The sequence below is a fragment of the Phaenicophaeus curvirostris genome, chromosome 1 (genome assembly GCF_032191515.1).
Source record: "Phaenicophaeus curvirostris isolate KB17595 chromosome 1, BPBGC_Pcur_1.0, whole genome shotgun sequence".
Taxonomy (NCBI): domain Eukaryota; kingdom Metazoa; phylum Chordata; class Aves; order Cuculiformes; family Cuculidae; genus Phaenicophaeus; species Phaenicophaeus curvirostris.
This window is the reverse complement of record NC_091392.1, coordinates 47985353-48008228: the sequence shown is the minus strand read 5'-3', so window position 1 is coordinate 48008228 and position 22876 is coordinate 47985353. Positions and strand designations below refer to the sequence as shown.

Here is a 22876-nt window from a genome sequence, read left to right as displayed (position 1 = left end):
CAGCTACTACTCATTGTTTGCAGCAGACAGAGGCAGTAAAATACAGGTAGTGGTTGCTTTTCTTCTTTGCTTGAGTAAGATCTAGTCCAGCAAATGCTGAACAAGCACCTGTAAAGTTTATTTTAAATTTAGTAGTATCAAACCTACAGGAAAGATATGAAAGGAAGACAATAGTATCCTTGGGAAAAAGTAAAAGTTTACATTTATTACTATTCATGCCACGTTCTAACAGGATTAGCACAATGGGATTTTCTGTAACAAGTTACTGAGCAAATCTTGCAAGGTACTGAAATACAGGAGAACAGATGGCACTCCGGATCTTGGTGTGGCTCAACACATGACAGGAGTAAGCAGTGTAAAAGGAGTAAAGCTCCACTATTAAGTAAAAATCCAGTGAAATCTGTTTTAATTCTATTTCAGAACAGATACAGTTAAGTAGAATTTCATTACACTCAAATTTATGATAAATATATTGGATCCTTTACTATTACCAATGAACTGTAATAGCAATACCAGACTGAGTCAACGTCTCTAGACGAATGCCAGTGCATGCCCTTTAATACGGATCAGGTTATACACCATTGTACCACATGTGTTGCATTATAGCTAATCAGAGTCGTTGTACTGCAATATCCTATACAGTATATAACTGTGAGAGCAATCCAAAATCATCCATCAGCTGTGCAAAGATATTGGGCTATTTCTAGAAAAATGATTCTGTGAACTACTATCTTGCCTTGATGTCCCTTTGAGTCTGCACTTCACTTCTTTTCACTAATTGGTTATCTGATTTTATTTAAGTAATGAGAGAATACTATCATGAATTTGGTTATATATATATGTGTGTGTGTGTGTGTGTTTAAACATGAGTAGGTTAACATTAATAATGTCACAATTTTGTCAGTTTTATATTTGTCTGTTTTCTTGGAACAGTTAACAAACTCTCCAACAGAAAATTGAAGAGGAATTTTATAGAAGAACCTAGAGAATGGTGAAAAAAATCTTCACTTCTGTGAATAGAAGTTGAAAGTACAGAAGGCTTGAGACAGTGAAAACCCCCAACAGTGGGCACAGTTCTGCTATGTGATACAAATCTTCCTGGATTTGGTGCTTATCACTAGTACGCCATGTACAAAATTCCATTAAAATACATATTATCAAGGATTGTGTCTTTTATACCTTGAGTACAGGTAAGAAATTCTCTTTTGCAATATGAAACTTCTTTCTTAAATGCATGATCTGCCTCTCCAGCTGCCATAATTGTCTGAATAACTGATAAAGATCCATGGTGAAATCTCATTGATTTCTGTGGAAAATTTTGTGCTGACTCAAATAGAAATAGCACTCTCATTTGCATCCTACCTTAGCAACATATTTGCCAGTAAATTAATCCTCTCTGAGATGTACCAATAGCAACAGGAATACCAATCCTAAAACTATTATCTCAATTTCTAATAAAGTAAATGGTTGTTTGTGGAGGAACAATGTGGAACAGCAACAGGAAAATACCAATTTTCAATTTTTTTTTTCTAAAACAAATTGTTCTGGATTTAAAAAATTGCCCCTTCAAGGAAGAATTACCTATCTTCAACCTTTTGCTTCATTTTTTTTCCTATCAAACTTAAACAAAGACACGCAAGCACATAACTACACATATACTTAGTCAAATTATATAAATATATAGCCAATATATAATATATATTTCTATGATCATAATTTTCTTCAGCTTACTTACACATCTATGAAAGCTAAGTTACATCAAAAAGGTTTTGACAATATTGTATACTGATCAAGCAATCACCCAAAGTCAACCACAATTTTGACATAAGATTTTAATTTTATATTTATTAGGGATTATTGCCAATGAAATAGAAATTTAGGAATTAATGGGTGATTAATTACTAATGATTCATTAAGTAATGGATGACATCAACATAAATATTTCACAATGCTTTGAAAAATTACTTTGTTAGACTAGGAACTTAAATGCTACTCTGTATTTTAATTATCTTTTTATATTTCAATCTGTCATATTAATTAAAATTGTAATGATTATAGTATTATAAAAATAAACGTGTGTCAACTGATATATTAAGAAAATCTGATGCTTAGAGAGCTCAAAGCAGAAAATGTGAAGATATTCTCCTTTTTTTAAAAAGAGAAGGGGAGCCTGCAAGTCGTAATCATGCCGTACGTTATATTTATTGCCACTTACAGTTTAGTTGGAAAGTCAAATATAACACAGACTACTCTTGCTTTAGGGCCTAATTGCCTTTTAAAATGCATGTGCCAAATTCTCATAGAGCGTAAACTGGAATAACTCCATCTGACCTCAAGCAGTTGGAATGAAATCAGTGTGTACTTGATTTTGAGCTGGCTTTGATAAAACAGATCATAGATTTTTGTCAGTTAAGGATATGGTCTAAAACGTACTATTTCTTTCTCCACTTATAAAAGGCAGAGACTCTTTCTGCACCTGGCATGAGTATAATGCAATAATTGCTAAAGAAATTGATATCTCCTTTTGTGAAGCTGGCCACAGCCAGCACTGAGAACAAGCTGTTTTGCTCTCAGAACTGCAGAAGGCAGCGTTCATCTACAGGGCTCCAACAGAAGCCTTCTGCTAAACAGGCAGCCAGGTAACCTGCCTTCTGATTGCAGCAAGGCCAACTGTTGGGGAGTACTTGTACTTCAGTCAGGAAATCCCATGTTAATTCCCAGCAGTGGATCTCAAGAATACAGTCAACAGGAGACATAACTTCAGCGTTTGACGAATGCTGTCATCAAATCACTACTCCCAGAACAATCTTACATTTGTTAAAATTCCTTTCTGAGTGTTTAAAAGTTACAGCAAGATGGTGGAACATGTACATTACATTTTTCTAGGCTGGGTCTTCCAAGTGTCCTTTACACTTCTGATAGTGGTTTTGGTTTTTTCCCAGTACTGCCAGTATTACCAGAAAAGTTAAGAACTAATAATAATGACCACTAATAACAGGAACTGGATGAAGTGTACTGCAGTACAACACACCATGGTCAAACTATCGGTAATAAAAACCGTGTTAGTTGTTTCATCATTCCTGTGTGATACGTAAAGGACATAAATTGTGTAGATCCAAGTTTCAAGGTTACTACCATTCTCCAAGTGGTACAATGAAGCAACAGCAAAGAATTACTGGAGACATTACTGCTACTCCTGTTCGGAAACCAAAAAAAGCAACTTAAGAGAGAAGAAGTTGTCTTTACTGTGCTTGCGAATCTATTGGATATAAATGTGATATCTGCTGATTTCATTACCGATAATCCTCAGCAAGTGGAAAAATCTACCAATGTAGGTAACAGAAGTGTGCACTGAAATCATGTAGCCTACGAACAGGCTGAACTTCCATTTACAAAAAAGGGAATTATTTCTGCCTACTTGCTACTGCAGTACACATAGTATATGTAAGACTTAAATTAAAATCCTGCCTCGGGATCTACAGATATATAGTACATTTAGTAAAGCATTATTTCAGCATAGTTTAATTAAGTATAATTTCACTATCTGTATTGATCGCAAAGCGAAAAAAAAAAGCTCTCCCTATGATTTTTGTTTTGTATTCTAAAGCAGTTCCTAATGAATATTGCTGGGTAATAAACTACAATTTCCAGAAAGCATTTACAAGCTGTAAGCCAAAAATAAACCTGAACATGTACTCAGTAAAAGCAGCAAAGCAGCACTGATGAGGTTCCTTGGATATCAACCTAGAACATTTGTTGTTTCTGCATGCATGCACATCTTAATAATTTTATCTTCTTCCTTCCCCCATCTTCTCCCCTCCTGTCTTTTACACCACAGATGCAGTTCCAGTGTCAGGGCTGCTCCATGCAATTTGCATTAACAATTCCCAAATAACTGTCTGACAGCACAAGCTATTCAACAAGCAATGCAAGCAGCTCTAATTTAGTAAGGCATTTCCACTGTTGTTCCTCTTTTCTTTTCATTCCTCATCTTGTCATTCTTGATAAGACAGCAAAAAGGGCAGTTTGGAGGGTGCCAGGCTAACATAGCCATCTAGGAGACTTCTTTGTTTTCACTTGTTTTTGTGGCCTCAAAGGAACAGCGATAGAACATCAGGGCCCTTGTTACGTGAATGTAAAAGTTACAAGTTGGTATCTTGTATAGTAGAAATATTCTGTGTTTGAGTTTGTTCTTTTTCTTGTAAATCAAACTGTGTATGCAAAGACTAGGGCAGAAAACTCCCAAATTGCTTCCAAATGATTAACTAGACAAACAGCTTCTCACTATTTTCACAGACGTATGATTAATTTTAAGATTACCAGTGCACTTCCTTCTGTCAGGACTTTCAATGCTTCCCTGGCTGAATTAAAGCGAAATTGGAGAGTCATAGCCCTGAGTTATCAAAAAAGTCTGTCTTACAGCAACACAATCTACGATATGCCATAGGCCACTTGTCTGCTTGGTGACAGGCACCTCTCACTAACAAACATATATTGCACAGTGGCATAGTCTGAACACATCGCCTCTTCATGCATGCATGAAGCGAAGAAAGCAAATTCAGAATTTATGTAAAGAAATCAAATTCACAACATATGTGTAACATTGCACGCAGCTCTTGAAATTACCTATGGGATCATAAGTCATGTAACAGTGGAAGTTCTTGAAACTTTAGCCGACAGAGGTGCACAAGGCAATTTCCACCAGGAACAGCTCCACTAAAACCTGCTGTGCAGGAACTGTTGGAAGGAAGTATGTGTGAACAGTTTGAGACCACTAGATGATAGCCTATTTTTACTTTTGTTGTGCATGCAGATATTTTTACTTTTGTGCCTTGGGGGGTTTTAAATCTATGCAGATTAACCTTTGGGAAAGATTTTAGCATTTAAGCATCCTGTCCGAAGATTGTTAAAGTAAATTGCAAGATTCCTTCACTTTCTCCAAAAAGTGCTGGACTACACAACTGGCTTACACTACTGTAAAATGTAAAGAATCAGTTTTCAGTTTTTGCCACAGTGTGCCTGCACCAGCACAAAAATTGACTGCACAAGACCGCAGGAGCTAATGCTCTCAGTTTTCAAAGACATAAATAACCAGAGAGCTCAGTCCCACTGCTCTAAGACAGTGGGGAAAAGAACACCTAATACCCATTAACAGCTTTGAAAACCTCTTTGTAGGAAAAAGAGCAGACACAGAGAGAAATAAGGGGAAAACAATAAATAGGAACAGATGGTAATGGATTGTGCGTTGTAATTTAGAACTTTGTTTTCACACATACAGTGGCCTCTTGACCACTTCTGCAGTGTAAAGGGATTTGCACGCAAATCACAATGAGATTCAGGTAATATGTCTTTTCTGTATTACATGTGTAATCCTGCACTTCAGTATTGCAGCAAAATATGCTTTTAAAGGCACTTCTGCTCGAGTAATGAGTGTGTTAATACCGTGATCAATCTGAAAATCTTTGTACATATATTTAATTCCCTTCAAAGGTCTTCAAGAAAGAACATTAGTGTCAGTTAACTTTCTTGCACCTGCACGTAGGTTGCAATTAAGTTAAGGTGGCTTTGTTGCATGATTTTGTGAAATGGGAACTATTTGGAATTTTCTTAGACTGCAGGTAAACTAATTGTAATAAAATAGTCCTTTGTCGGTGTTCTACTAAAACACCTGTTCTAAGTCACTGAAAACCAGCAATGTACTAACAATCACTTGAAATTTTGCTTATCTGTGGAATGTTCCTGTGATTAAAAATAAAATAAAAGCCTTATATATGTGCACATGTAGGAGTGTGTGCATATATTTATGCATATGCATATGTATGTATCCATGTATGTATGGAGATATATCTAGTTGGAGATATTTGTAGATAGATCTGATTCAAATAGGTTTAAATCATTATTGGCTTTCTTCCTCGCTCTTCAGGAGACATTAATTTATAAAATAAAACAGTTCCAGGCAGTGCTTTGAAGTGCTAGTAATCACAAAATGATATGTCTACACTCAGATGTAGTTGCCCCTTAAACTTTTAAAGAGTCACACCCTAGATGATTCTTTACACTTCTTAAAAAAACTTGTTTTCATGCATTTCTCTAACTTACTGCTTTATTAATATGGACATTTAATACATGTTGTAGAATGACATGTCTAGAAACATTCCACGTGAGATCAAGCCTTGGACTCAGTCATACTGATAAATATCTGCAGTTATTTTGAATTTATAATGAAGAATTTGACTTAATGGTGTTATACAAGTTCATGCAGAGCAACTTGCTGATGATCAAGCAGCTGAAGAATATTTCTTTCTAGGTGGTAATTTCACCATGTGCACTTTAAGAGAAAATTAGTCCTGAAAGGCCCATTTGTAAGTGCTAGAAGAGTTCGGTTTTCAAAGTAACACAACATTTTCCAAAATTGCTAGAGGAACATGCACCTCAAAAATACAGCACAGTTTCAGTATGCTGTACTTCAGTGATCGAAGTCTTTGGTTAAGGATAAATGCCAGGCATGATCATTGGGATTGGAAGAATGCTGCTTGCAGAGGTCTCTAACCTCTGCTGGAAGAGTGCATCAGATTCAGCCTAGAAGGTCAGAACTGGCTGAACAGACCTGGCTTATACATTCTTGCTTTGGAGTCAGAACAATTGATTTAACTGCCTTAATAAATTCCCATTTCTTCTGGGGTAATGACTTATCAGTATTGCCAAACCACACACCTATGACATAATATCTAAGCTAAAACTCAGTGGATTGATTGCTAGCTTTTATCAGATTTTGAACCATCTAATAAAGGGATTAGTAACACTTTTTTCAACACTACAAAACGCTACAAAACGCATTTTGTGCTCCTGCTGTTGTTGTAGTTCAGTGAGCAGACAGACATTTCTTAGACGGATTTTAATTTCATGGAAACATTACTTTGGTCTAAAGAGCTCATAAAAGTTTATGTTTACAGTGTCTGCATTATGGACCAACTTATATTTTGCAATGGTTGGCACATAACAAAAACACAGAATTCCCAGGTAAGCTGGGAATATAAATCATGTGGCAATGCCTGGATGGACAAAACAATTTTCAAATGTACAATTGCTGCTCAAAAATGAGCGTGAGGGGAGCATGGGAACTACAACGGCTGTTTCATCTGCTTCAAAACTTAACAGTCAGTTCCTTTTCCATTGTCTAGACCTTTTTTTCTACGTAATACTAGACTGAATTGTATCACATGCCTCTGAACATCGAATCAGCACAATGGGTTTGAATCTGCATTAAGAAGAAGCAATCAGTTGCCTCAACTCTTCACAGGCTTCTGTTTTCTGTTTATTTGAACAGTGAATACAAACTGGAAGAGTTTCACAAAACAGCATCAGAATTAATGAGAAATGGAAATGACTGGCCTGAAACAAATGGAGGACCTGAATGTATATATGTAACCAAAACATAATAAAGAAACAAATATTTTTCTACCAGCAATGAAGGATTTGAATTATTTAACATGCAACAAAGTGTTATAAGGATAATGGTTTAATATTTCTGATGGAAAAAAAAGTAGGCCAAACCAAGAATAAGGCAAGAATACTTTCAAGGGTCTTGATCAGGAAGACAAAACAGATTGCTGAAGAGTTACTCAGCAGTGACATGTCTTACTATTCAGGTCATCTAAATTTGGACTGTAATATATATTACAATAATACCAAGTAACAGTAACTTGGCTTAATGCATTAGAACTTCCTTCCACAAAACCCCCAAACTTCTGTTTTTCTTCTTTTCTTCAATGGCTGGAGAGAAATTGAGTTGGATACTTTTATTAAGGTTATTATGGCTGACAGGAGATTGGACAGGCAAACATGAAAAAATACACAAGTGGGGTCTTTGTGGCATCATTAACTTCATACACACTTGATACTGTTAACATGTGGTGTGCTGCAAGTCTACTTATTTGGGTCATGGTTTAGTAGGCATGGTGGTGTTGGGTTGATGGTTGGATTTGATCTTAGAGTTCTTTTCCACCTTAATGATTCTATGATTGTTATGTCCGTATCTGTATGTTATTTGAAAGTTGCATCAACAGCAATACAGATAATGATAACTAAGGAAAAGAAGTAAGTAAAGGAAAACAGAGAAAAATAGAGTATTGCTCAAAGTTAGCATTACCAAAATTGTTTTAAATTATTTTTTTTTTTATAGATGCCAGCTGGAAATACCATGTGGCAAAATTGAAATGAGCATTAGCAAGGACACCAAAAGTAGTCAGTACAATACCCACCTAAACTGTGGAGAACTATATGATTTTGGAGCTTAAAGTAGACCGTGTCTGTGCAAGAAGGGCAGCACCATGACTTTGCATATCTTACATGGGTTTTATGGTGTGTTAGCAGCTAAACTTGCAATAAAAAACGGAGGCTTTCACTTTTAATAGCTTATAAATCGTGTTTCATAAGAGGCTGGGTGCCTAGACAATTACTTTAATCAACTCTTAGAGTTACTCATGCAAATGCAGATGCCAGCTTTTTTCCCACAAGACCTATGGTGCATCAGTTACAGAGTCTCCATCACTCCTTAGGAACCTAAATTTTCTTTTAAGCCTGGGCCATTATAACTAGGGTCACCGCCAAATCCAGGTCTCATGAATGCACAATACTTTTCACTTTTGGTTAGTCACCATCACTTCAAACCGACATTCCTCTTTTGATGTTGTGCGTGATTAGCTAGTTCTTGCATTATACTTTTTCCCTTCAGTGAACACACTAGATAGCTTAACTAAGGGTTTTGCAGGATTCTACATTTTACAGCCAGCCTTCAGGGATGCTAAATTTAAGAGTAAGTGAACAGTAATTAAAAGTTATTTGGACAAGAAGTCTTGATACTATGAAATGTGGACTCAATTGTCCTTGACACAGGCAGAACGAGGCAGCAGGTTTTGGTTTTGATTATAGCTTTACTTGCAATTTTAATAAACATGAGCCAGTGTTCAAACTTCTAATATCCTGCTGCTTAACTATTTCCAAAGAGCAATCCAGCTCTTTTAAACAGCACTTGTTTAAAAATTTTGATTTGTTTGGCTCTGTCTCTGTTTAGAGAAGTTGTAGCCTCATGATAACTCTTTTATAAGTTCATTTCCAGAATCACAATCCATTGTTTTTTTCTCAACTAAGTGATTCCGCATGTGCCAAAAGTGTCAGGCTGACAGCTTTCCTGCACCGTTTTATCTGGTTCCCACAGTAAGTATGAAAGACAAACACAGGAATGTGTCCGGTGCTGACTATGCCCGTCAAGGATACAATGATACTTACAGCTCTTCCAGGAAGCGGAGATTGTGAACGGGGTTTGAGGGCAGCTTAGTAATGTTGTTCATACTGAGATCACTGTAGGGGAAAACAGACAGAGACTTAGTATACCATGCCACAACTATGGTATCCAGCTGTTCATTCCACACATTTTTAAGTACTACATTAATAAAAATTAGTTCCTCTGCCAGAATTAATGTATCATTATCTAGTTAACACGTTAAACATTCTTCTTTCGTATGAACACAGCTTTGTCAAACCAAATACAGGCTGTAGCATGTTCCTGGTTTCCAAAGATTTTGGCATGTTTTATCATACTCTATAAATCAACTGGAATACTAAACAACTCTTTTAGCCTGCGTAATTTTAATAAACCACTGTACTGTATTAAAATTTACTTGAAGTAGTAAAGGAAAACTACTTCAATTTTCATTGTTGTAGCGCTGTAGCAGACTTGGTTTACTAAAGTAAACAGGTAAAATTGTACATATATAAACTATCTGCATCATTCATGACAATTCATGAATATGGAAACATCTTGGTTTTTGCTGTACAACCCACGGCACGGTCATACTGATTTGCCTTGCCTTACATTAGGCACATTAGGTGTCCCCAAAGCCAACTTACTTGAGTCAAAGAAATGACATATTTTCAAATAATAAACATCCCCTTTTTGGAGTGCTCTCTTTTTGCAGGTTCTTAAATTGCATTAAATAAGTGAAATGAACCATAAAACAAGGGTGTAATGTGATCCTGCTCTGCAGCACACTTCCTGGTGGGGTTCCACAGTAGTTCCTGGCACAGGAAACAACCAGCCATATCAGCTCTGCTAGAGCTCATTCAAGTTATGTTTTAAACTAAATTTCATATAATACTTTTTTATTCTTAACATCCTTTTCATTGTTTTCCATTGTCTTTACCATGCCCCCTAATATCATTATAATTGCTTTGCATTTCATATAAAAAGTGCAAACAGACTGAATATTAAAGCTCCATGTGGAAGAAATGACTTGCACAACAAAATTCCTGTCAACTATTAAAATAAAAATATCAGAGACCTGCATATTTTATGCAAAAGTTATGTGATAATTTAAAATTTCTATCTATCTAAATGCATATGTATTTGTAGCAGTGCTTATAGTTTCTACCTGCTTTGTCTAGTATTGAGATAACTTTATTTCTTCCAGCTGTTGAGACCTTACAAGGTAAATAAGTTATCTGTACTTTGTTTGGTAGACACACTGTTCCTATTCCATCTAGTTCTTATTACTCATAGTCTGTTTCACATTACAGAATATATGTTCTTAGTCAGCATAGTTAATTCTGATGTTTGATTTTTTGCTGAATTTTAAAATGTATAATTTAAAAACATAATTCAAGTAGAGATTTTGAAATAAAGAAAATGTGTTAATACTTTACAACAATTATTGAATCACTGTTGGGTAAGGTTTCTCTGCATTCACTTCAAAATGAAGGTATAGTTTGAGTACTGTGTTCTTATTAAATTCATTCTTTACTGTAATACTTTATCACCTAATTCTTTCGTACAATTTAGAAGGTTATTACCCTTTCACTTTGATAATGGCTCAAAGGATTTGTTCTGGCAAAGGGGCAAAAAAGTGGATTTATTTGGCAAAAGAAAAACTCATCCAGGTAGTGATTCATATATTACTGAATATTAAGATAAACCAAATATTTTAACAATGTAATTTTGATCATAAGACTTTCAACACATGTCTAAATAGGTTTTCTCAGACATACCAGATCACATTTTAGACTTATAAAGCCAGCTTTGGTGGAACATGGGAGTGACTCATCTTCAGACAGACACATATTTAGGGCATTTACAAAACCAGCATTAACCAGTGCTCTGTCTGACCAGGGAAACCCGAAGCTTGTTTTTCTAGCATATTAATTTCTACGAGTAGTAGACAGTACTTGTCTGCTTTTACCACCCACAGGACCCTCTGATGAAACCAGTCACAATCAGTCTCCTGACCAGACCCTAATATCTTAGGATAATCAAAATAAGAGAAGGTGGCTCTCATTAAGTGTTTTGATGCACAATGAAAACATCAACAATACATGCACTTTTCTTAAAAACATCCTTAGACCCCAAAAGTGGATTTACCAACAGTGAACTCCAATGTCTCCTTTTAGGACCCTTCTTATGTGGTAAAGTATGTGCTCCAGGTCATACAATGAAGGAGAACCTCCTCTTTTTCCCAGTCTACACTGCAGCAATTGGCAGCTCTTTTGAAGCCTACCAGTTAAATGATATAATTATTTAGATAGTCTCCTTGTTTCCAAGATTATTCTTTCCTTGGAACACAAAGTACAAAGATGTTTTTGTTCAACAGAACTACTAAGCATTACCTATACATGTTTCATGTAAAAGACCCTTAAGACAATTAAGTGCAGACATTAACCTAACACTACAAAGTCCATCTCTAAACCATGTCCCTAAATGCCTTGTCTACACATCTTCTAAATATGTCCAAGTATGGTGGCAGTAACAGAAATTATTTCCAAATTTGCTCAGTAACATGTTTCCAAACTAATTTTTAACATACTAGTAACTAATACACAGGTCATTCAAGCCTTTGTTGGCAATTTGTTATGGTTGTAGGTATAAGCATTTAAGAATATAAGGGACAGTACTGTAGAGAGAGGTAATATCTTTGATTATACTAGCTGATACAGTTGGAAAAAAATAAGAAACTACCAGGCACTAAAATAAAGAAAAACTCTGCTTCTTCCAGCTGTAACTGTTGGTTAAATAGGTAACATTATTTCTCCCTAAAACCCTCATGTCCTTTACACTGGCAAAGCAATTAGTTTGTGCTTGCATTTTTTAGATTCAGAATATTCTTTTGGGTCAGAATCGCCATAGATGCATTTCAGTCAATTTTAGTTCACTGAAGTAACTCGGGGACTTGTGACATGACCCAGAGCTACTTCTGGGGGGAGGTTCAGATAAGTGAGACAAACAAAAAGAGTTAATGCAATGCAGTCGGTCTCTGGGTCTCATGTGAGCAATACTTCAGAGTTTGAGCTGCTGACTAGAAATTCCTCATAGTGCTCAAGATACAAATAAAAGAGATTCTCAGCAGACCTGCCAGCCTCTGGACCATATTGTCAAGAAGACACAGGTAAGATGAGATTCATGGCCATTAGCTAGATCCAGCACAGCTAACAGCCCAAAAGAGCTAGTTGGTAAACCGTAGCCTTAGATATTACTACATAAACCAGTAACAATCACAATGGGCATTTCTTATGTCCTGCACCTGCAAGTATTTTTGTCCACACAGTGCATCAAATAGGTTTTCTGATTTCTCCTTTCAGTTCTAGCCTGCCAAAATCAGCAATTTGCTCTAGAAAAGAGAAGATGATGAAACGTAGCTTGCACATGAGGATTTGCTTTGATTTTGTATCAGATTGATTCCCCAATTTCCTTTCTGTGCCTATGCAGGTATACTCATAACCAAAGCAGCTGAAACTGCAAACATTCCTTGTCAAACTTGGTAGACTCTTACAAGCTATGGTGATGAAAACCTTACAATTATTACAATATTGAAAATCTTTAAACTACTCCTATATTCCACCACCATAGCACATACAAACCTTACTCATGTCAGTAGGGCCTGCATTGTAAGAGTATACTCTGAGTTTTAAAACGCTCCTAATGCAAACAAATCTACCTTTATGAATACTACCTGATTATGAGATGACATACTGTACTGGAAAGGCAATAGGTTATTCTGAACAGTAAGATGAACGCATCGTCTGTTCTCCCATCAACATTCCTGCAGCCCGTTTCCAATTCCTGACTACAAAAGCAACATACCAGCAAACTAAACTTTTATCTTTTCAAAAGATAAAAAGATTTGCTTCAATGACTGCATTGGCAACATGGCTCACTCTATTGTCATCTTAATTATACCTTATGCCAATCAATCACCATGCTGTGTCTCCGGTGACTTGCAAAAGGAATCCTACATATGATGAAATTTTATAAGAATACAAAATATTGCACATGGCACCATGCATCTATTTGTTTTTTTCTTGGTGACTCTATGGGCAAATTCTAAGCATTTGCAAAACAGAGCCCAGGAAGGTAAATATAAGAGGCCTTTTTTTCCTTCTGGTTTTGTTGTCCATGCACACACATGCTGAAAAAATATCCATTTATGGTCTTAAAAGTGAGTAGTTCACAATGAATCCCCAAAAGCCAGTAAAACAAGTTAAGTGAACTAGTTCTTGACTTACAATAGATGAGTCTGGAGGCCAAGTTACTAACATGTTATTAGCTGTTATTACAAGAGACATTTCGGTGTCTGTTCAACCTGGAAGATCAGTTTTCTACATTACATTTATGTCTTTTAAAGGAGAACAAAAATTTGTCATGGGATATTTACAAAGCTTCTATTGGCTTTCACCAACATTTTAATCTACTACTAGGCTAAACTTCTATTATACTGAATGGTACAAACTTGTCTACCTGTTACAGGACTAATACAACAATCCAATATTAAAGACAATGAATTTTGTAGCCTCTTATTCTTAACAGTTGCAACCTGGTTGGTTTTTAGAAAATTACCAGGACTTATTATTACAATTAATAGTAATGTTTCCTCTAGGCCTGCCCTAGCTCAATAAGATATATAAATGATCATTTTTGTGGAAGCCTTTGAATGATAAAGTACTCATATAAAAATACTGACACTAGACTTAATGTACTCCCTGAGTTCCTATCTGCTGAGAACACCTCCTGAATTAAGACAACTTCCTTAATGCATTTGCAGCAAAATTAGACACTATCTTATATGCAGCAATACCAAATAATGAAACGGGGTAAGAATTACTACTTCTCTTCCCTTGTTATGCCTATCTTTTTAACACAGCACTTTTGTTTCTACTCTTGGCAGAATACTTTACTAGCTCCACTGCATGATGGAACAATATGTTAGCTTTTAAGTGCACTTCATTTATTAATGCAAATGCTTCACTACGGATATTAAAAATAACTTCATCTGCTACAGCTACTTAAAGTAGATACACCAATTTGCCAACACTGTAGTAGTAGCAGTTCCTGTTTCTTACAAATAAATTCCTTCAGCATATTTTCATTCAAGGGTCTCAATAAATAAATAGAACAGTAATTGCCGTTATTTTACAGAAGGGAAGCTAAGACACTTAAAAGTGTCTTAGAAATGCCACTCTTACAGTCACACAGCAGGTTATATCCCACAGAGGAAGCAAACAGTTATGATGATTTCTCCAGTGTTCTTTTCATTAGATCACACTGTCCACGCCATGACATTCACACCCTTTTTCAAAATGGTGATGCTGTCAATACCCTCAGAAAACAGTGACCATATTTTCATTCTAATGGTCCTTGATTATATTACCTTCCAAAATAAATATGAAAATTGCTAGTCATGTACTGCATGTTTAATACACCCATGCAGACCAGCACAGGGCAGAGTATGAACATGCATAAATAAGCATTGTAAGCAGTTCCTGACAATTAAATGATGGCATTTCTTCTCACAACTAGCTCCAAACTTCTGTCATCCTTTGAAGGACTCTGTAGTAAACTATGTTTAAGATGTGTATTTCCACTAAATGATTCACATTTGAAGCAGAACATCTTCATTTTAGTGAAAATCTTCAGGAGCAAAAAAGTGGTAGAGTTGCAGGAAGAAGCAGCAAAGAGAGAGAGTTACAACAGACAATACATAGAGCAGGTAATCTCCATATTAGGGCATTCACAATAAATAACAAGTGGCAACAGCATGGATATTTCTGTCCTTCTGCACGTTGATAATGACAAATGATAAAATTAAATATTTAATAATTAGTTATGCCACATAATATTTTTTGTAAGAGCAAATTACCAGCAACTGATCCCATTCTATGCTTCCAAAAATTAACCTAGAAGTGATGCAAGGCTAAAACAGGATTGTTTGTTACTCATTTTTTAAAGAGAATTTCTGTTACTTGACATTGAAGTTCATTGATCCCAGAGACACAAGACCTTTATACTAAAACATGCCCTGCAAAAAGCAAATGATATTATCTGGTCATATGAGAATAGGCCCTGCAGTGAGAATATGTGTGCCTATGCACCATAAAAAGTGCTTTATGTAATTTAAGGGAAAATACTCCCACCGTCTTGCTTGCACTGTCCTTCCCTTCCTTGGCACACCAGAGGTGCTTGTTCCAGCAATGCATTTTACTTACAGAAGACATGGGACTCCCAGTACAAGAAGGATGTTGAGGTGCTGGAGAGTGTATAGAGAAGGGCAACAAAGCTGTTGAAGGCCTAGAGCACAAGTCTTATGACGAGCAGCTGAGAGAACTGGGGTTGTTTTGTCTGGAATACATGGGGCTGAGGGGAGACCTTATTGCCCTCTACAACCACTTTAAAGCTTGTTATAGTGAGGTGAGTGTTGATGTCTTCTCCCAAGTAACAAACGATAGGATGAGAGGAAATGGCCTCAAGTTGCAACACGGGAGGTTTAGATTGGACCTTAGGAAAAGATCTTTTACAGAAAAAGTGGAGAAGTATTGGAACAGGCTGCCCAGGGAAGTGATAGATTCTCCATCCCTGGAAGTGTTAAAAATATGTGTGGATGTGGCACTTAAGGACATGGTTTAGTAGGCATGGTGGTATTGAGCTGACAGTTGGACTTGATCTCAGAGATCTTTTCCAGCCTTAATGATTCTAGTATTCTATATAACTACTGCAATTGTAAATAGGTATCTATGGGAAAGATCATTCACCTCAAAATTAGGCAAGCCTCAAAGGTGATCCACCACGTTCAGGAGTGCTCTGTCTACACCTGTTCTCTGCTGTTTGTGTATTGGCCCATAACCCATTGGGTGAATAGTAAGCACTAGATCCCAGCAAACCAGGCTGATAGGCCACATCTGTATACAACACAAAATGTTCTGGCTGAGATCCTGCCCTCCCAGCACCTGTCAGTGGGTTCTTCTAATGTCACAAACAGCTAAATTTGGCTTATTACTGCAGAAGCTCTGCAACACAGTTGTTTTAAACAGCATGCATTATTCCTGAACACAGTAGGAAATTCTGTCACATAAACAGTCATCAAAGACTTAAGTAAGTCTTGACTGCAAAACATTTGTAAAGCAAACAGTACATGCATGATTAATCTTTTCAGGAAACAATTTTGCCATTCAGTTTATCCAAAACTCCAGCAGAGGGAGCAGAGCAGAGCAAACAATTAGGGTCAGAAAGAAAGTAAAGATCAAAGATCAGATTAAACACACACTGCTGAATTAATCTGACAAGTATCTGACATTTCATTTTACGTCCAAAGCTTCTGTCTCTCTGCTCTTTCTGTATATCAAATCCATGATGGTCCTTAGATGGAATTATCCGTTTACCTTCGAAGCTGACTCATTGCTGCTCATTTGGCGCTGAAGACTCAGTTTGCCAAGTAATAATTACCAGGGTAAGTTACAAAAACGTTCCAACATGTCAATCATTTTCTGTACTTAACTCATACATTTTAAGGCTTAAATAACCAAAGGAATATTTTATAACAGCAAAGCCAGCAAGAACAATTAAAAGACTGAATGGAATTGCTCTTTCTCCAATGCCAACATATTGTGTTAGTATTATTTTACTTTGTGAGTTATTACTTGCTTCTGCGGCACTAATTCAAGTAGATTATACCAGTACTGCACACATGACTCATCTTGTTCAAATACTGAAACAATATGCAGCAGGAAAATGTATCACTTTTTTCTGTAACTTATGAGGACAACTACTGGAATGTTTGTTCTGTTTTTCATACAAGCTGTTGTTTATCTTATTTATGATAAAGAACAGTACAGTTAAATTGAGAAAAGACATTTATTAGAAGGGACAAAGTCTGGGAAAAAAAAACAAGCTTGGTCCTTCTCGGTTTCAGAATATTTTCTGTAACTCTAGAAGTTGCTTATTTTTACAACTATTCATCACAAAAAAATGACAAAAATATAAGAAAACATACTTTTTATTTTTTTCCTGAATGAAAACTGGGGGTCCAATTTCCTTCTGATTCCAGGTCTATAATTTCATCCCTCTAATTCAGTGAAGCTGTTCCTACATCATGGTTATTTATATGAGGGGAGAGCATCTACAAAAAGCACAGCATAGTTTGCTTATTAGTGTACTACACAGTGACTACAGCAGAAACTAATTTGAAATATTTCTGAGTGTAGACAAAGACTCAAAGACAAGCCTAAAGTCATAAAGTACAAATCCTAGATCAAGTATTATGGGCTACACAGCCAAGGGGGCTGAATACCCAACTGGAAATTATGCACAGGATAAACTCATCTCCACTAAAATATCCAGTGTTACTTCAGTGAGGCTGATGAGGGTGGAAATGAAGCAGGATTAGCCTGGTTTCATTCATAACAAGACACATTGTAAATTATTTATTTTTCTGGCCTTAATTTGCTCAACTCAATTTCACAGCACCTGCTACAAACACACTCTAACAGCGATGGTGTAAGTCTGGCTTGGTGAAGAAAAGGACAAAAATGTCCACCTCTTTGATCCCAATTTATCTTTTTATCTCAATAGTTTTCAGTAAAATTCTGGTTAGCTTCCTCACTACTTGTACACTGTACATTCTCATTTTCCGATGCATTGGTGCTGAATGATTGGACCTGTTTTAAAACAGAACTGTCACTTCTGCTTTTATTACAGTTTAGTTGCACCTTGCATTGTTGAAGAGTAATTGAAGAGTTTCAGAAGAGAAAAGAGTTCTAGTCTGAATTATTCATTTTATCATTTTTGTATTGCTGCTTAGCTGAAGTAATTCTTTACAGAATCTTCTCTTTAGTGCGTGGACAACCCAACTGATGTTGTATTACCAGCAGATCCAGTTTAATACAACGTTGCTACCAAAAGACTTATTCCTGATCTCCCCCCAGCCCCACCCAGCACTGCCCATTCCTTCTGAGGATGCTGTTGAACGAGAGTTGGCAACTGATCTGAATTAAAACAAGTCCAGCAGGAAAACAACAAAAAAATAAAATTTAATCCAAGTCAATTCCCTGAGCTGGTTCATCCATTAGTGTTTGTGCCACCACAAGCTAAAGCATAAAGGAGAAACAAATGAGGAAGGTGAAGCAGAACTGTTTTTTTCAGTTGGCAGTGCTGGCAGGGTGATCCTACACCTAGGACATAAATATTTTAAATCTTCCTCAGAGATACAAAGTTGTGGAATTTTTTGGACACACACATGTCTGACAGAGCTTGTTCTCAGAAATACAATGGACCTCCAGATCTGCCAGCTTCTAGCTGGCTGACAGCCTCTTCCAACATCTCCTGTGGAACAGAGAGGATGGACAGAGCTGTCAGATTTTTCACTAGCAGTGTGAATAACTGAATTGCCGCTATAGTAAGTGCCAGGAAATATGTATATATTAATTCTTACAAAGATAATGCCCTTAAAACTACTGTATTTCTCCACCGGGTAAAAATTGTTTTGCTTAAATGTTCAAAATTCACTTTCATCATGAGATCTCTTCATACAGGCTGGTATAAAATAGTTTGTATATACATAAACACCAGGTCCTTAATCTTATACTGACATCACGTATACCCATTTTCCACATATTTTGTTTGCTTGCAACTGAACAGCTGCCTTTCGGCTAGGCAGAGTACTGAAACACCTGAACTAATTTTAAACAATTCAAGTCAAAGAGCAGGGCTGAGATGCCCTAACTTACCCTACCAAGGAGAAATCCCTGGTAGAGACCTCACAAGTTTGATCAGTCTGCCATATAGTTTTCATCTGCTTACATCTGCACAGCCTTCAAGAAAAGGGAAAGTGTTCCTTCTAGTATAGAAGTGTCTTCCCCTTGGATAAAATATTTCCTTTTCCAATGACTTAATTGACTGGGATCAGAGCTATGCAATTAATATGTGGAGGCAAAATAGTTCGGGAATATTTCTACTGAGATCAGCCAGGCTGTTCAGAGGATAGCTAGTATTTAGTCTGAGGAGAGGCTGTAGACACTGATCCAGAATAAATGGTCCCCGTTTCCTTCCTTTTATTCACACTGTTTACATAGTCCACTGTTTGGTAACCTCATTTTGAGGCCAGTGACCCACCACTTCTTGTGATTGTTATGATGATCAACAGTCAATCTCTTCAGGGAAAACAATTAAATGGTTCTATTCAGTCAAATCCACTGCTGTGTCTCAGTTTCAGGTCTCAAATATCAGTTTGGGTCTTCCTGGATACAATACTGAAAATTATTAAAAAACATCAGTAGCCAAAACAAACCTTTAACAAATGTCAACTATTGTTGCCAACTCTATTGCACCTCTGTGTATATGTGAAATAAATGTGTCCCCTATACTGCACCTGTCTGCTCTGCTTTTTGCACATGGACTAAACTTTCCAAGATCTCTTTTCTTTAGCTATTCCAAATGCTGTAAAAATGCTGGAAAGAGTCAGTCACCCTGTTATTTACATGTCTTAAAACTTGTAGCATGGCAAGTCAATGTCAGCACTAGAAAAATGCCCGAGGGTAAACACCTGGCTCCACTGATGCTGGTAGCAAAACTCTCATTGACTCTCATGGGAGGAGGATGTCATCCCAGGCCTCTAAGTGCTTAATGCCAGGTTGCACTCAATAGACAGTATTTCACAGTTGTGGAAACCATGCAACAGCACATCACTTTGCCTGGAGTAGTGAATGTAGTACCACTGGGTTCTCATGGAAGATTTTGACATTTTTTTCCAGTCTTTTTATCGTTTCTAAAATCTGCTGAGTTAAAGGCAGGATGCCATTGGTTTGTGCTACTAAGGAGCAGAAAGTGTGCCTTTTTCCGCTGACAAAATCATCCTTATGTCTTTTTTTGCAAGTGAGTAGGTGCAAAAATTTAAGGAAATGGTTTATTTCAGTTTCTTTTACTTCTGTGTTGTTCACTGTTAAAGCCTTCCTTTCTCTTCTGATTGGCTGCTCCACTTATTTGGGTACTTAACTTTTCATTCCCCGTGTTCTGCTTCCAAAGTGATGTGCTGATTCTGCTAATTTTTCCTTCCTCATCCTCTCTTTTCCACAGCCTTTGCTTGATTCTTCTTTCACATGAAGTTCAGCTTTCCAGTCAGCTCCATCAGGAAACCAGAAGAATTACTCAGAATAATTTGCAATGTGATGGTTCTTTCTGGGCAGAGATGAATCAACAGTTTAAGACAAGAAGGATTTAGGACACTCTGGGAGATCTCTTGTAGTCTTAACTTGGCTTGTGATGAACAAGTAGCACAAATGAATGAAGCAACACCCACCTCCCACATGACAGCAACTGCTGATGACCACTGATCTCACCTTGCACAAGAGTGCATAAAGTATTACTACCTGCCATATGCTGCTGTTGCTACACTTCTCCCCTAAATGGTGACAGAACAGATGAGAGCTTGAAAATTGTGCAGGTAGAAATGAAATATAGAACAGAAATAAAGTCAGGGCAGAAGCAGGTCCTCTGCTGAGAGGTGTCATCCTGTTTTCCACACTCCGCAGAATCCAGTCAGCCTTACAACACCTTCATTAGGGTGTTGGATTTGGTGGGATGCAGACTCTTCACACCACACACAGGGTATATAGAGACTACCTCAGCACACACGCTAGCTTCATTCTCCCAGCTCATGTGGAGAGTGGTGTGAAGATTAGAGAGGTGAAGGATGCCTCTCTCAGTCATGGTCTTGGCATATGGATCTGAACTTTCACATACTTGTGGCAGACTGAAGAAGATGGCACTGCGTGGCTCTGCATGAATATCCTTGCTATGAAAAGAACCACAAAGATGGTTTTGTGGGCATCAGTTCTGCCTGAAAAACACAAACCCATTAGGAATTCCCTAAAAAGAGCCCCAGTACATCCTTGCATGATCCACCAGATATTCCAGAGAGATCCTTTCTCCAGAATTGTTCAGCAAGTTCTGCCACTTTTTTGTCCATGCAGTTTTATTAAGCTCTACAGAATTTTCATCTTGAATCCTGCATATTCAGCACAGCACAGGAAAAAACAAGGACTTCAAGCCATCCTGCTCCTAAATTAAAACCGCTTTAACAAAAACATGATTACCTAAGTGTCTTTTTTCCTAAACTAATCCCATAACAGACATTTTTTAATAAAGACATGTGGTTTCAAAATGAGCTTTTAAATAACCAGAGAAAAGAAAGAACATAGAAACAGGTTTTTAAAATGTCTGTGTAAAAAAAAGACAGGGCATTACTTTAAATAATTAAAGTCAAAGCTCAGGTGATTTGTCTTGTCATATGTATAATGTATGAGGTTACTTTTCTTTAAAAGCCAGTGTTAAAGAAGGAAATAGTAGCACCATTAACAAATGCCATAGGGCAGAGAGCCTTTCTGGGCAATTTTTCAATTCAATAAAATTTTCAAACTTGGATTTCACCATTTCCAGCTCCCATATTAAAAATCTATTAGCAGAAAGCCTATTGAAAAGCCGACCATGAGCACAAGAGACTTTTTCTGGAAACACTTCTTTTCAGTTCTCATGCCTGAACAAAAGCAGATTGGCACATTCAGTTATATACAAATGCCTTTGAAAAGGACTCCCCCCTCCCTTTCCCATAGCCACGCGTTTCAGGGCTCTATATGCTGAAGGAAACCAGTGAAAGGTTTGAAGGGGTGGGGAGACCAAGGGCTTCCACTGAGGTCCTTCAAAGTCCTCATCTTCTATAGTGGGAGGATTTCCCTCTAAATCTCTTTCAATAGCATATTGATGGCTTTGAAAGCTTAAATGGCATTTGTCAACCATCAGTAAATCTTGAAAACTGTTTCTGCAAATAGCCCAACTCTGAGTCTCAGCTTTTCCCATTAATCTGTACGTAAGGCCACTGAAGACTTTTTCAGAGCCCAGATAATGCCTGGATTAAAAGGTCCATTCAGAAGGGAAAACTTTAGCATTCACCTTGTGTACATAGCCATTTCACCAGTGGTATTCATGGCTTGTTATTTCAACTCTGCATTTGTCCTGCAAACAAGACATTTTGCCACAAAGACTTGGTAGAGACATTCTTCAGTGAATTACTGAAACCTAGCCCCACCATTTGTCATGGCTTGTTATTTTTATCAAGTGTAATCAGTTCAAATAGGAACTCTAGACTGACAACTTTACATTTACATTACTATTTTAAGAGTGGAAGGTACGTTTCTTCTAATTCAACAACTGATTAAAGCACTACCTGATTTTTTTATCTAATGAAACAGTCTAAACTTTCCCTTAATCAGATGTCAGAAGACTTTTTGCTTTATATTTCAAGAAAAGACAAGAACTGTGCAAAATTCATTATTCAACATTTTTACTTTATCATATTTTATAAGAACTTCATATATTTACAAAGTGTAATAATTTATAATACATTACCTACTGCCTTGTGTTCATGTTGTCTTGCAAAGCTATATTAATTTACCTTTTTCCAAATAAAAAAATGGACAGACTCTAAATCCTCAGAACCTCTGCCCCTTACTCACACGTACACTTTTTTAAGGTGTTTATACATCCTAATGATATCTGTGTTCTCTCCTT

The 22876-nt window shown here is 36.8% G+C and overlaps 1 protein-coding gene across 2 annotated transcripts in view; it reads right to left on the bottom strand.

The window, feature by feature from the left end:
* The window catches only part of LGR5 (leucine rich repeat containing G protein-coupled receptor 5), a 91948-nt gene that overhangs the window by 42825 nt on the left and 26247 nt on the right, over positions 1-22876 (bottom strand). For both annotated transcript variants that reach the window (XM_069857455.1, XM_069857463.1), the window contains exon 2: positions 9289-9360. In XM_069857455.1, coding sequence (XP_069713556.1) covers positions 9289-9360 — 72 coding nt within the window. The remainder of the gene's footprint in view (positions 1-9288; positions 9361-22876) is intronic.